Below are 15,090 nucleotides of genomic sequence, written 5' to 3'. Positions count from 1 at the left end.
TGAAAAACGTGCTCATGACTCGGTCCTTTCAGAGTGCTGACTATGACACGGATCATTCCCTGGTTTGCTGCGAACTCAGACTCCAACCAAAGAAGATGCACTACGCCAAACCTGCAGGCAAGCAGCGTATCAGTGCTACTATAACCCAACATTCAGACAAAGCGGCAGTATTCATCGTGTCACTGGAGGACGCCCTCCTTGCAGACCCACCAGAAGGAGCTGCTCAGCAGAGATGGGACTCTCTAAGGGACACTATCCACAGCACTGCATTGAAAGCCTTCGGGAAGAAGTGGAGCAAGACACAGGACTGGTTCGAAGCAAACGCGAATGAGCTCAACGCGACCATTGAAGCGAAGCGTGTTGCACTGTTGAAACACAAACACCAATCTACCCAGGTAACACTGCAAGCACTGTGGACAGCAAGAAATAATGCACAGAAGACAGCCAGACGCTGTGCAAATGACGACTGGTTACAACTATGTGAAAGCATCCAGTTATCATTTGACACAGGCAACATACGTGGAATGTATGAGGGGAACAAGAAAGCCATTGGTCCAACCCAGAGCAAGACAGCTCCACTAAAATCCAGGAAAGGCGAGATCATCAAAGACAAAAGCAAGCAGGTGGAGAGATGGGTGGAGCATTACTCCGACCTCTACTCCAGGGAAGACGGCATCTCGGACAACATGTTATGCCTACCGGTCATGGAGGAGCTGGACGCATTGCCAACTGCTGACGAGTTGAGCAGAGTCATCAACAGCTTACCCACTGGGAAGGCACCAGGGTTGCATGGCATCCCACCAGAGGTCATCAAGTGTGCAAAGGGAGTTCTTAGCTACCTGCTGGAACTACTGTGCCAGTGCTGGGAGGAAGCATACTGTGCCGCAAGACATGAGAGACTGCAACATTGTTACCCTCTATAAGAACAAAGGGTTCAGAAGCGACTGTAACAATACAGAGGAATCTTGCTGCTGAGCATCATTGGGAAGGTCTTCACCCACGTTGTCCTGAACAGACTACAGAAAATCACCAAAAGGGTATACCCCGAATCCCAGTGTGGTTTCAGGTCAGAACGCTCCACAATCGACATGATCTTCTCCCTCCGACAGCTACAAGAGAAATGCCGAGAGCAAAGACAACCACTCTGCGTTGCTTTCATTGACCTCATGAAGGCATTCGACCTTGTGAGCAGAGACGGCTTGTTCAAAATCCTTGCCAGGATTGGTTGCCCTCAGACTCCTCAGAACAGTCCAATCGTTTCACCCGGATATGAAAGGTGTCATTCAATTTGACAGCTCTTCTTTGGAGGCTTTCAACATCCGCAGCGGTGTGAAGCAAGGCTCTGTGCTTGCCCCCGCCCTGTTCAGCATCTTCTTCACAGTCATGCATAAACACACATTTGGAACATCAACTGATGGTGTCTACCTCCACACCAGATCGGACGGAACGCTGTTTAGTCTGTCCCGGCTGAGGGAAAAATCCAAGGTTCCTGAAGTACTCATTAGAGACATGTTGTTTGCAGACGACACAACGTTGGCAGCACGCTCGGAAGAGCAACTGCAGCACCTTATGGACAACCTCTCAAGAGCCTGCCAGGAATTCAGCCTGACTATTAGCCTAAAGAAGACCAATGTGCTGGGTCATGGCGTTGAGCACTCCCCTGTCATCACCATCAACAACTATGAGCTAGAGGTAGTTCATGAATTCACATACCTCGGCTCACCATCACAGTCGGCCTCTCCCTGGACTCTGAGATCAACAGGCGGATCGGACAAGCAGCTTCCACGTTCGCCAGGCTGACCAAGAGAGTCTGGAAGAACAAAAAGCTGACTACGAACACCAAGATTGCAGTCTGCAGGGAGTGCATCCTCAGCACACTGCTTTACGGCAGCGAGACCTGGAGCCTCTACTCCAGACAACAGCGGCGTCTCAACACTTTCCACCTTCGCAGCCTGAGACGCATTCTGGACATCAAGTGGACTGACCGAGTCACCAACATCAAAGTCCTCACCTGCTCCCAGGTACCCAGCCTCTTAGCCCTACTCCAACAACGCCGCCTCCGCTGGTTGGGTCATGTACATCATATACCAGATGGGAGGATCCCAAAAGATGTGCTGTACAGGGAATTAGCCATCGGCAAGAGAGCACGAGGATGACCTCATCTTCATTTCAAAGACGTCTGCAAAAGGGACATGAAGTCAATGGACCTGGATGTCAAGAGATGGGAAGACATCACAAACGATCACTCACGCTGGAAACAGGAACTACGCAAGAGGGCTGGAGCGAGGAGAGGAGAAACTGAGGTTTGCCTCTGGAGAAAAGCGTGCTCAACGGAAAGACAGCAACACAGCAACAGTGGAGGAGAGTATCTTCAAATGCAGTCACTGCAACCGAGACTGTCACTCCCACGTGGGCCTGTACAGCCACAACAGACGCTGCGCTATCGTCAGCAGCTGAATCAAAACTCTCCAGGCGCAGATCCATGGTCTCTCAAGACTGACGGATGTCACAACAACATATCTCTATGACTCTATGACCTCTGATCTTGAAATTGCATGCTGTGTTCCAGAATCTCTGAGGGAAAAGAGCTTCTCAACATCCACCCAATGAGACCCTCTCTGATCCTATGTTTCAATAATATCATATCTCATTTTTCTAAACTCCAATGAGTACAGGTCCAACTTGTTAAACCTCTCCTTCTAAGAAGAGTTGTACAGACATTGGTGAGGCCACTTTTTGAGTAGGATGTACAGTTCTGGTCAACCTGCTTTGGAAGGATATTATTAAATACCGGAGCATGCAAAACAGATTTACAAGGATGCTATGAGGACTGGAAGGTTTGAGTTATAAAAATGAGAGGCTGGATAGGCTTGGACATTTTTTAACCGAAGTTTAGAAGTTTGGGGAGGATGACCTTATAGAGGTTTATAAAATCATAAGGGGCATAGATAAGGTGAATAGCAAAGTTCTTTTCCCTAGGGTAGGGGATTTCAAATCTGGAGGGCACATGTATAAGGTGAGAGGTCAAAGGATTAAAAGGAACTTGAAGAGCAACGTTTTCTGCACACAGTGGTTCCTATATGGAATGAACTGCCAGGGGAAGTGGTAGATGCAGATACAGTTACAACATTTAAAAGGCATTTGGACAGGTAAACAAATAGGGAAGGTTTGGAGGGATATGAGCCAAAAGCTAACAAATGGTACTAGTTCAGTTTGGGGAACTTGGTCAAGATGGATGAGTTGAACTGACGGGCATATTTTTGTGATATACAACTCTATGACATCAAGGTCCCACAAACAGCAGATGATACATTAATTGAATTGCTTTTCTGCTGGCATTAGATGCAAGTGGGAAGATGGGGCATGTCAGCAAGGGGCCTGGGAAAATATTCACTGTTAGTCTTCAAACAATTCTATCCATGTCAGATGACACAAGACATTCAAGCCTCTCCACTGCAGCAAATATAGCATCAAGCTAAGTCTAAAACTGATGAACATTCACTGTACAGTCAAACTAAAACAAATTTCTCTCATAAATTTAACAACTTACCTCAATCAATTTTCCTCTCTATCAAAGGACCCAACTGATATTTAAGCACAGTTCCGCAGATACAGTTAAGGCTCTCTGTATCTCACTACCTTGCTTTCCCATGTTACGTTATGTTACTATGAGGGCTTCACGGTTGACCTTCTTAGATTTCCACATATAGAACCAGCAGAGTGGGATGTGAACAAAAAGTATTTAGAGGTCAAGTACAGTACCTCTACTGGAACAAAAACAAAGTTGTTGGAAAAGCTCAGCAGGTCTGGAGGCATCTTTGGAAGAGAAAACAGAGTTAGCGTTTCGGGTCCGGTGACCCTTCTTCAGAACTTCAGTACCTCTACTGGCCTGCTTCACAGCAACTCAGCACAGAATGAATTAAACATAGATCTTTGCTGAAAGTGAAGTCCAGTAAATCACCAACTGAACACAAACATTGTTCTGGAAATCTTAGTCAACTTTCTTTTAATTTTCAAACATAATCTTCTTAAGATGCAAAGCCCCACTGATTTGAACAAAGTTAAATGATTACAAAGAGGATCTAGTTCACTAATAATTTATTGACTTTACCTGTACTGAAGCATTTATCAGCTTGTGGGTTGAAGCACCACGCACAGGTCCAGACAGTTGAACTCCTAAAGTTACATAGCATACTCAGGTGATCTGTTGGAGATACAATAAAACAGCAGGTTGTGTGTATTATATTAAAAGCATTTATACAGCTGACTTCTGTTCTAATTGGCAAAGTGCAACCAAACTGCAAGGCTAAGATTATTTGGAACATTCTTAGCTAAAAGGTAAACGTTTCCGAGAAGGAAATGCAAACAGGCTCCTTTGGGCAGCATGGTCATTCAGCGGTTAGCCCTGCTGCCTCACAGTACCAGGAATCTGGGTTCAATTTTGTCCTCAAGTGACTGTCTGTGTGGAGTTTGGACATTCTCCCACTGTATGTGTGGGTTTCCTCTGCGTACTCTGGTTTATTCCCACAGTCCAAAGATGTGTGGGTTAAGTGGATTGGCCATGCTAAACTGCCAATAGTGCCCAGGAGTGTGTAACTAAGGTGGATTAGCCATGGGAAATGTAAGGTTATAGGGAAAGGGTAGGGGGATGGGGATGGTTTGGAGGGGTGGTGTGAACTTGTTGGGCCAAATGGCCTGATTCCTCACTATAGGGAATCTATGATTAAAGCACGTATTTTTGATTGGGATGGCAGAGGGGAGAGCAGAGATGTTGAGTAATGTTGTGTAGTTAGAAAAGCACCACTGCTTCTCCCCCAACTCAAAATGAAGATAAGTAACAATTTTGCACCCAATACAAAACCATCTGCTCCCTCAGCACCACCACCATATGTTTATAAGTTAAAAATGATTCTCTCCGTGCGATCAAGCTCAACATGGTGCAAAGATCTGAAATACAGAACTCCATGATATATGCTATTTGAGGTCAATCAGTTGGTTGATCCAAATGGAACTAGCCAGCTGGTGGTGAGGCTTCCATAGTCACTAATTCACAATTACATTTCAAGCAGGGAAATCCAGTATTTTTTCCAGGAAATCCTAGTGCATTCTTGAAGGAACCTTACAAAAGACCTTTTTGAAAAAGGCAGTGATCTACTGCTTTGAAGCAATTAGATTAGGTTCCCTACAGTGTGGAAACAGGCCCTTCAGCCCAACAAGTCCACACCACCACTTGAAGCATCCCACCCAGAACCATCCCCCTATAACCCCCTACACCCCTGAACACTACTGGCAATTTAGCATGGCCGATCCACCTAGCCTGCACATCTTTAGACTGTGGGAGGAAACCGGAGCACCCGGAGGAAACCCACGCAGACACGGGGAGAATGTGCAAACTCCACACAGACAGGCACCCGAGGCTGGAATCGAACCTGGGTCCCTGGCGCTGTGAGGCTGCAGTGCTAACCACTGAGCCACCGTGCTGCCCATAAGTAAATTGAAGAAAGAGCAATCAAGCATATGGTTCATCAGGGACACCTTTGCAAGTAAACAGATTCTGCATTATATGGTATAATGTGGCTCTTATACAGCAGGGTATCATGCAAATTACTGTAAGCAGTACCATAGCAGATCCACTAATAACATGTACGAAAAAACTCTGGCCATATCATTTCAGCATTTAAAATACATTCATCTGAATTGCAGTCTCTAAATTAGGTTGCTACGAGTTTAAAATGAGGATAGGCAGTTCCAATCACTACTGTTGTTCTTAACTGACACATTCTTGTGAAAGTCAACTTTAAGAGATATAACGAAGGATTTTTAGTAGATTATTTGTTCTTGTTCTCAGACTCTCCTGGACTGATGGTTTAAAACATTGACTAGGGATAATGTGTAAAGACCAGAAAAAAAAAGGCTCAGAGAAATAAAACTAGTCATTTTCAATAACAATGCTGAAGAAACTCTCCCCGACACATTGCTTGGGGTGGTCAACAAAGAAGTTAGAGTCAGCACACACACTCAGGAAAATATCAGACCCCTATAGCAATGTGTAGGTTTCACAGAAATGGTGGATGCATTTAGTATAAGATCTACCAGGCTCCCTGAACAGATGCTTTGGTTTGGAGCAGCATTTGCAAGAAAGTTCCAGTCAAGAAACTACAGGCCCAAAAAATGCCTGGGTCTTCCTTCTGTTCAATTAAAAGACTGGAAAATTGGAAGCAGCAGGTTTCTGACTACTAACCAGTTGTTCGCGCAAGTGACAGCACATATGGAAAACACCCACAGAAATGAACTCAACCGCATGTTGGTTGCAAGAAATTGGAAAACATATTGAGTCTCAACAATCAGCCATAACTTTTCATGTCAGAATTTGTCAACAAGAAGAATTTGTCAACAAGAAAATAACCGAAACTATTGTGTTATATTAACAAATGTTCCAGCATCAAAACAGAGCAGTTTCGGGTTTGTACCTATATCAGCAATTCTGATAGTGCAGGAACATTCATTTTTATTTCCTTCCACATTCTTGTTTTCCTTTGTTCTTTCATGGGATCTGGACATCACTGACAAGACCAGCATTTTTTGACCATTTCTAGTTGCCCTTGAGCTCAGTGCTTTGCAAAGCCTATTTCATATGAATGTGCTCTAGAAAGTAAGTCCTTCCTCTATCATTAAAGTGGCCATTTGCCTGGATTAAATTTCTTCCCCGGCTTTCTATATTGGAATCACTACCTCCCGTGGACATTATATTTGATTTATACAATGCTGCGCAGGCATGTGTTTATTAATAAGCAGCTACTTGCTACCAGACTCTACACATTCATTCCATTCAAATCTGTTGCTTTGCAGCTTTTATCTTTGCAAGTTTATCAATTGATAACTTCAGTATAAGGAAGCAAGACTGGAAACTCCAACTGTAAATTAGAGCTTTACCAACAAACAGGGACATACTCAGATCCAATCAGAGACTTGAGACCAGACAAGCTACAATAAATAGCAAATATAATTTTGTGGAGGCACCATTATCCAATGCTATGGTTCAAACCGTGAATTCACAGAAGGGATTTCAAAATGTCTTTAGAGAAAGTCCATCTACAGCAAGACGCTGCTCTCTCATTGATTATGACACTTGTCACAAATCTTCTTATCCAGACAGTGGACAGTCCACCCAAAAAAAAAGGTGGAGAATAAATTGACAACATATACAGCTTCAATAAAAACACAACTTTATGATGTTAACAATAGGTAAATACGGATACAATCCCTACCAGAATTTGAGTTTCTGAAGATTGAAGCTGGAAGTAGGCTAATACATCCAGGCATGTCTGCATTGCCAGAAAGGCAAAGCCTAGCATGGCACAGTTTAAGGAAAATTACCAACAGATCAATGACGACATAATTGAAAAGTTCTGTGGGGTCTATTTGCCAACAGAAAACTATTAATTTTCAACTTGTCACCCTCTACAACATTACTTTTCTCATGCCTATCATCATTTCACATCCATGAACAAAGATAGTCAGAAAGTCAACTGACATCAACATGCCATTCCTCTAGGAGCTAATTTTCTTCATTGAATGAAGAACTTCCAATAAAGGAATATTTTTATATGGGTGGACTAATAATTGACTGGTTGCAACATATCACAACCAAGGGTAGACATGCCTGTTAACATTACCTGCTTTAACTTCAACGAACATTTTTCCATAACGAACATGGGAACAGTAGGCCATTCAGTCCAATCAGCCTGCTGTACCAGTGGCTGATACAACACTTCAATGACTTCTACCCAGACTATCCCTATTATCCTTTGCATCATTGGTAATCAGCAATCTATCAATCACTACTTTTAAACAAATTCAAAGGCTGAACTTCCACAGCTATCTGGAGTAGAGAATTGCCTTCCCACAGGAATTTAACAGCAACCAGGTTTTCCAGATAACTGAAGAAATGCCAAAAGTGTAGCCCAAAGGCAGGTTCTTTGCTTAGTTTCTATTCTGTGGCAGTTCCAATAATTTCTTTTTCATTTTCAGGTCATAGAGTATTGATATTCTCTGTCTTCATTGTTTTCCTTGATATTTTCCCACCATGATATCTCATACTAGGCCACTTCTTAATATGTGCCCTGCACAATTAGTGCCTTTTCCCAGTTAATCAGTTGGAGCAGCAGTGGGAGAGGAGAGGCGCAGAGCAAATCTGGGGGGTGAACAGTAATTGAGAGGTCTCCTGATAAAAACCTGAGGGGCAAGGTCCAGATCAAGCTAAGTCAGAGAAATAGCAGGACAGGAGCAGGTGAAACCTTCAATGAATCCCAGAGCACCTGAGGTGATGTCAGGGTTCAAAACAAAAGGAATGCATGGCAGGAGAAAACAGTTGATTGGGTAATTAAGGTTGGATTGAAAACTAAAACTACTGGGCCTGTGAGGCTTATTCACCGGGAAGTGGGAGTCTCAGACCACAGCTTGTGAGGGAGCAGCTTCCATTGAGTGGTGGGTGATAAAACAAAATTTTAAAAAACTAATTCTGAACATGGAAGAACAATTGGTGACTGGCTATTTAGGAACCAGCTTTAGGTTCCAAGAGGGCTGTATCAGAGGGAGACATCATGTCCTTATTTTTGTAGTTTGTCAGGAAACAAGAGAGACAGCGTGGGTTTAAGAGAGCGAGAGAGCATGCCACAAACAAAAGAGCAAGAGAACAGAGATTTGGCTCCTAGTTTATTGCTTGTATTGGTAATTGGTAAAGTTCACAAATGGCAGAACTCAGCACTATGGAATGCTCCTCCTGTAATCTGTGGGAAATCAGGGACACTTCCAGTGACCAAATATGCAGGAAGTGTGCTCTGCTGCAGCACTTGTTTAGCTGCATGGAGCATGTACAGCCACAGACAGACTCACTATGCAGCATCCATAATAGAATACAGCAAAATATTAATTTATTATCACAAGTATTTTTAGAAAGAAAAATGTGTTTTAAGTCACTATACTCCAACTGAGAATGTCATGGATAGCACATTTAGCAAGCTGATCACACCACCAGTAATGGCTACACAAACAGAAAAAAGTGTTGGGCGACCATCAGGACAGACAAGTAGCTTGATCAGGTAGTACAAGAGTCCCCTGTGATTATTCCCTTCTCAAACAGATTACTGTTTAGGGGATGGTGCCAGGGTCAGGGATGTCTCAGAGCGGCTGCACAGCATTCTAATTTTTTAAAAATATAGAATCCCTACAGTGTGGAACAAGTGGGTAGCAGTCTCCGAAACATAGAACAGAGAACATTACAGCACAGTACAGGCCCTTTGGCCCTCGATGTTGTGCCGACCTGTCATACTGATCTCAAGCCCATCTAACCTACACTATTCCATGTACATCCATATGCTTGTCCAATGGCGACTTAAATGTGCCTAAAGTTGGCGAATCTACTACCATTGCAGGCAAAGCATTCCATTCCCTTACTACTCTGAGTAAAGAAACTACCTCTGACATCTGTCCTATATCTTTCACCTCTCAATTTAAAGCTATGCCCCCTCGTGCTCGCCGTCACCATCCCGGGAAAAAGGCTCTCCCTATCCACCCTATCTAACCCTCTGATTATTTTATGTTTCAATTAAGTCACCTCTCAACCTTCTTCTCTCTAATGACAACAGCCTCAAGTCCCTCAGCCTTTCCTCATAAGAACTTTCCTCCATACCAGGCAACATCCTAGTAAATTTCCTCTGCACCCTTTCCAAAGCTTCCACATCCTTCTTATAATGCGGTGACCAGAACTGTACACAATACTCCAAGTGCGGCCGCACCAGAGTTTTGTACAGCTTCACCATAACCTCTTGGTTCTGGAACTCGATCCCTCTATTAGTAAAAGCTAAAACACTGTATGCCTTCTTAACAGCCCGGTCAACCTGGGAGGCAACTTTCAAGGATCTGTGTACATGGACTGTGTACATCTACACTGCTAAGAATCTTATCATTAGCCCTGTACTTTGCCTTCTGATTAATCCTACCAAAGTGAATCACCTCACACTTGTCTGCATTAAACTCCATTTGCCACCTCTCAGCCCAGCTCTGCAGCTTATCTATGTCTCTCTGCAACCTACAGCATCCTTCGTCACTATCCACAACTCCACCGACTGTAGTGTCATCTGCAAATTTACTAACCGATCCTTCTATGCCCTCGTCCAGGTCATTTATAAAAATGACAAACAGCAGTGGACCCAACACCGACCCTTGCGGTACACCACTAGTAACTGCTCTCCAGGATGAACATTTCCCATCAACTACCACCCTCTGTCTTCTTTCAGCAAGACAATTTCCGATCCAAACTGCTATATCTCCCACAATTCCATTCCTCCGCATTTTGTACAATAGCCTATTGTGGGGAACCTTAACGAACGCCTTGCTGAAATCCATGTACACCACATCAACCGGTTTACTCTCATCTACCTGTTTGGTCACCTTCTCAAAGAACTCAATAAGGTTTGTGAGGCACGACCTTCCCTTCACAAAACCGTGCTGACTATCCCTAATCAATTTATTCTTTTCTAGATGATTATAAATCCTATCCCTTATAACCTTTTCCAACAACTGAGGTAACGCTCACTGGTCTATAATTACCAGGGTTGTCTCTACTCCCCTTCTTGAACAGGGGAACCACATTTGCTATCCTCCAGTCATCTGGCACTATTCCTGTAGACAATGACGAGTTAAAGATCAATGCCAAAGGCTTGACAATCTCCTCCCTGGCTTCCCAGAGGATCCGAGGATAAATCCCATCCGGCCCACGGGACTTATCTATCTTCACCCTCTGTAGGATTTCTAATACCTCTTCCTTGTGAACCTCAATCCCACCTAGTCTAGTAGCCTGTATCTCAGCACTCTCCTCGACAACATTGTCGTTTTCTAGAGTGGATACTGTTGAAAAATATTCATTTAGCGCTTCCCCATCTCCTCTGACTCCACACACAACTTACCACTACTATCCTTGATTGGGCCTAATCTTACTTACGTCATTCTTTTAGTCCTTAAATACCTATAGAAAGCCTTAGGGTTTACCCTGAATCTATCCGCCAACAACCTTTCATGTCTCCTCTTGGCTCTTCTGAGCTCTCTCTTTAGGTCTTTCCTGTCTACCTCGTAGCCCTCAAGTGCCCTAACTGAGCCTTCACATCTCATCCTAACATAAGCTTTCTTCTTCCTCTTGACCAGAGATTCCACCTCCTTTGTAAACCACGGCTCCCGCACTCTACAGCTTCCTCCCTGCCTGACAGGTACATACTTATCTAGGACACACAGGAGCTTTTCCTTGAATAAGCTCCACATTTCTACTGTGCCCATCCCCTGCAGTTTCCTTCCCCATCCTATGCTTCCTAAATCTTGCCTAATCTGATCGTAATTGCCTTTCCCCCAGCTATAACTCTTGCCCAGTGGTATACACCTATCCCTTTCCATCACTAAAGTAAACATAACAGAATTGTGATCGCTATCACCAAAGTGCTCACCGACTTCCAAATATAACAGCTGGCCAGGCTCATTACCCAGTACCAAATCTAATGTGGCTTTGCCCCTTGTTGGCCTATCTACATACTGTGTCAGGAAGCCCTCCTGCACACACTGGACAAAAACTGACCCATCTATAGTACTCGAACTATAGTGTTCCCAGTCAATATTTGGAAAGTTGAAGTCCCCCATGACAACTACCCTGTCTCTCTCACTCCTATTGAGAATCATCTTTGCTATCCTTTCCTCTACATCTCTGGAACTATTCGGAGGCCGATAGAAAACTCCCAACAGGGTGACCTCTCCTTTCCTGTTTCTACCCTCAGCCCATACTACCTCAGTTGACGAGTCCCCAAACATCCTTTCTGCAACTGTAATACTGTCCTTGACCAACAATGCCACACCTCCCTCCCCCTCTTTTACCATCTTCTCTGTTCTTACTGAAAGCTTCTAAATCCCGGAACCTGCAACAACCATTCCTGTCCCTGCTCTATCCATGTCTCCGAAATGGCCACAACATCGAAGTCCCACGTACCAAACCATGCTGCAAGCTCACCCACCTTATTCCGGATGCTCCTGGCATTGAAGTAGACACACTTCAAACCAAATTCTTGCTTGCCGGTGCCATCTTGCTTCCCTGTAACTTTATTTCGGACCACCCTACTCTCAACCTTTTCTATAGTCGAACTACAATTTTGGTGCCCATCCCCCTGCTGAATTAGTTTAAACCCACCCGAATAGCCTTAGCAAATTCCCCCCCAGGATATTGGTACCCCGCTGGTTCAGGTGAAGACCATCTTGCTTGTAGAGGTATCACCTACCCCAGAAAGAGCCCCAATTATCCAAGAATCCAAAACCCTCCCTCCTGCACCAAGTGCACACCAACCCTCAGAGCATCCCACCCAGACCCATCCCCCTATAACCCAGTTAATCTACACATCTCTGAACACGACAGGCAATTTAGCATGGTCAATCCACTTAGCCTAAATGTCTTTGGACTGTGGGAGGAAACCGGAGCTCCCAGAGGAAACCCACACAGACATGGGGAGAACATGCAAACTCCACATAAACAGTCACCCAAGGGTGGAACTGAACCCGGGTCCCTGGTCCTGTGAGGCTGTGGTGCTAACCACTGAGTCACCAACACGCAGCAGGCATGGTACATGCTGGTGCCCACAACATCGGTTAAAATAAAAAGAAATTAGGTCCTACAGCATTAATTTAGAGAGTTAGGTAGTAGGTTAAAGAAGATGACTGCTAAGGCTGTAATCTCCAAATTACTTTCTGGGCCACATGCCACTGACTACATGAATAGGAAAATAGATCCGACGAACACGTTGCTAAAGGGATGATATAGGAGGGAGGGCTTTAGATTTTTGGATCATCAAGACAATTTCTGGGTTACATGGGGTCCATCCAAGTTGGACAGGTTGCAACTAGACCAGGGCGGGTCCAACATCCTTGCTAGGAAGTTTACTCATGCTACTGGGTAGGTTTGAAGCTAATTTGGCAGCGTGGTGAGGGACAGACTAGGGGCAAAGTAAGGAGCAAAGTTCAAAGTTTAATCAGATACAGAAGGAATATCTGTAGGTAGAGAAGACTTGGGAATGATAAGATGCAGGGGAAGACTAGAAAGTGAAACTGTACCTATTTTAATGCAAGGAGCCTGACTGGTAAGGCGGATGAACTTTGAGCATTGATCAGCACGTGGGAATATGATATTGTTGCCATTGCTGAGGTATGCTTGAAGGACAGGGCTGGTAACTCAATATTACAATGGTACAGAAGTTTCTGGCCTGATTTTGGTCAGAAGGATGAGAGAGAGGTGGGGGCGTTACATTATTGATAAAGGAGATGATCACTGCAGTAATGAGGGAGGATGTCTGAAAAGGCTCTTCAAATGAGGCATCTGGGTAGAGATTAGAAACAAGAAAAAGGCAATCACTTTGTTGTGAAAATACTACACATATCCCAAAAGTCAGAGAGGGAATGGAGGAGCATACATGTAGGCAAATCACAAAAGGTATGAGAGGAAAAGGATTACAGTAATAGGGGAATACACTGCTAACATTAACTGGAATTGCCTTAGTGTAAAACTATCAGACAGACTAAAGTTTTAAAGTGCACCCAAGAGAGCTTTTTATGCCAGTATGCAGATTGTCCAACTACAGCTGGAGACACAGCTGGACCGAATCCTAAGGAATAAAGCCAGTTAAGTAGCTGAAGTGTCAGTGGGTGTTTTGGGGATAGTGACCACAACTCTTAAGTTTCAATGTCCTCATGGAAAAGGGATAGGGATTGTACACAAGTGTCTAAACCGGTGGACGCCATTTCAATATTAGAACATAGAATATAGAAAAGTACAGCCCAGTACAGACCCTTCGGCCCACGATGTTGTGCCGTGGAATAATCCTAATCCAAAACTAAAATAACCTAACCTACATTCCCCTCAATTCACTGCTGTCCATGTGCATGTCCAGCAGTCGCTTAAATGTCATTAATGACTCTGCTTCCACGACTACCACTGGCAAATTATTCCATGCGCTCACAACTCTCTGGGTGAATAACCTCCCTCTGATGTCTCCTCTATATCTTCCTCCTAACACCTTAAAACTATGACCCCTCGTGGTAGTCAATCCTGCCCTGGGGAAAAGTCTCTGGCTATCGATTCTATCCATGCCTCTCATTACCTTGTACACCTTGATCAGGTCACCTCTCTTCGAGCTCTTAATCTCGAGAGAAAAGTCCGAGCTCAGTCAACCTCGCCGCATAAGACAAGCCCTCCAGTCCAGGCAGCATCCTGGTAAACCTCCTTTGCACCCTCTCCAAAGCCTCCACATCTTTCCTATAATAGGGCGACCAGAAGTGGACACAATATTCCAAGTTAACAAAGTGTGAAGCTGGATGAATACAGCAGGCCGAGCAGCATTTCAGGAGCACAAAAGCTGACATTTCGGGCCTAGACCCTTCATCAGAGAGCTGAGATGCTGCTTGGCCTGCTGTGTTCATCCAGCTTCACACTTTGTTATCTTGGATTCTCCAGCATCTGCAGTTCCCATTATCCACTGATACAATAGGGTCAAGTTCAGCTAGAGAGGATTACATGCAGGCAAGGAAGGAGCTCAAAAATGGTCTGAGGAGAGCCAGGAGGGGGCACGAGAAAGGCTTGGCAGAAGGAATCCGGGAAAACACAAAGGCATTTTACACTTACGTGAGGAATAAGAGAATGGTCAAAGAAAGAGTAGGGCCGATCAGGGATAGCATAGGGAACTTGTGTGTGGAGTCTGAGGAGGTAGGGGAAGCCCTAAATGAGTTTTTTGCTTCTGTCTTTACGAAAGAAACCAACTTTGTAGTGAATGAAACCTTTGAAGAGCAGGTGTGCATGCTGGAATGGATAGAGATAGACGAAGCTGATGTGCTGAAAATTTTGTCAAACATTAAGATTGACAAGTCGCCAGGCCCGGATCAGATTTGTCCTCGGCTGCTTTGGGAAGCGAGAAATGCAATTGCTTCGCCACTTGCGAAGATCTTTGCATCCTCGCTCTCCACTGGAGTCATACCTGAGGACTGGAGAGAGGCAAATGTAATTCCTCTCTT

General features: G+C 44.4%; 1 protein-coding gene across 5 annotated transcripts in view; it reads right to left on the bottom strand.

The window, feature by feature from the left end:
* wdr21 (WD repeat domain 21) overlaps positions 1–15,090 on the bottom strand; it is a 109,806-nt gene that overhangs the window by 27,648 nt on the left and 67,068 nt on the right. For 4 of the 5 annotated variants that reach the window (XM_048537142.2, XM_059649378.1, XM_048537139.2 and 1 more), the window contains 2 exons: positions 7,269–7,348; positions 4,112–4,204 (listed from right to left, as the gene is read on the bottom strand). In XM_048537142.2, the coding sequence (XP_048393099.2) occupies positions 4,112–4,204; positions 7,269–7,348 (173 nt within the window). The remainder of the gene's footprint in view (positions 1–4,111; positions 4,205–7,268; positions 7,349–15,090) is intronic. The other variant, XM_048537141.2, reaches the window with a different exon arrangement.

The sequence above is a fragment of the Stegostoma tigrinum genome, chromosome 10 (genome assembly GCF_030684315.1).
Source record: "Stegostoma tigrinum isolate sSteTig4 chromosome 10, sSteTig4.hap1, whole genome shotgun sequence".
Classification (NCBI taxonomy): Eukaryota; Metazoa; Chordata; class Chondrichthyes; order Orectolobiformes; family Stegostomatidae; genus Stegostoma; species Stegostoma tigrinum.
This window is presented reverse-complemented; position numbering and strand designations above follow the sequence as displayed.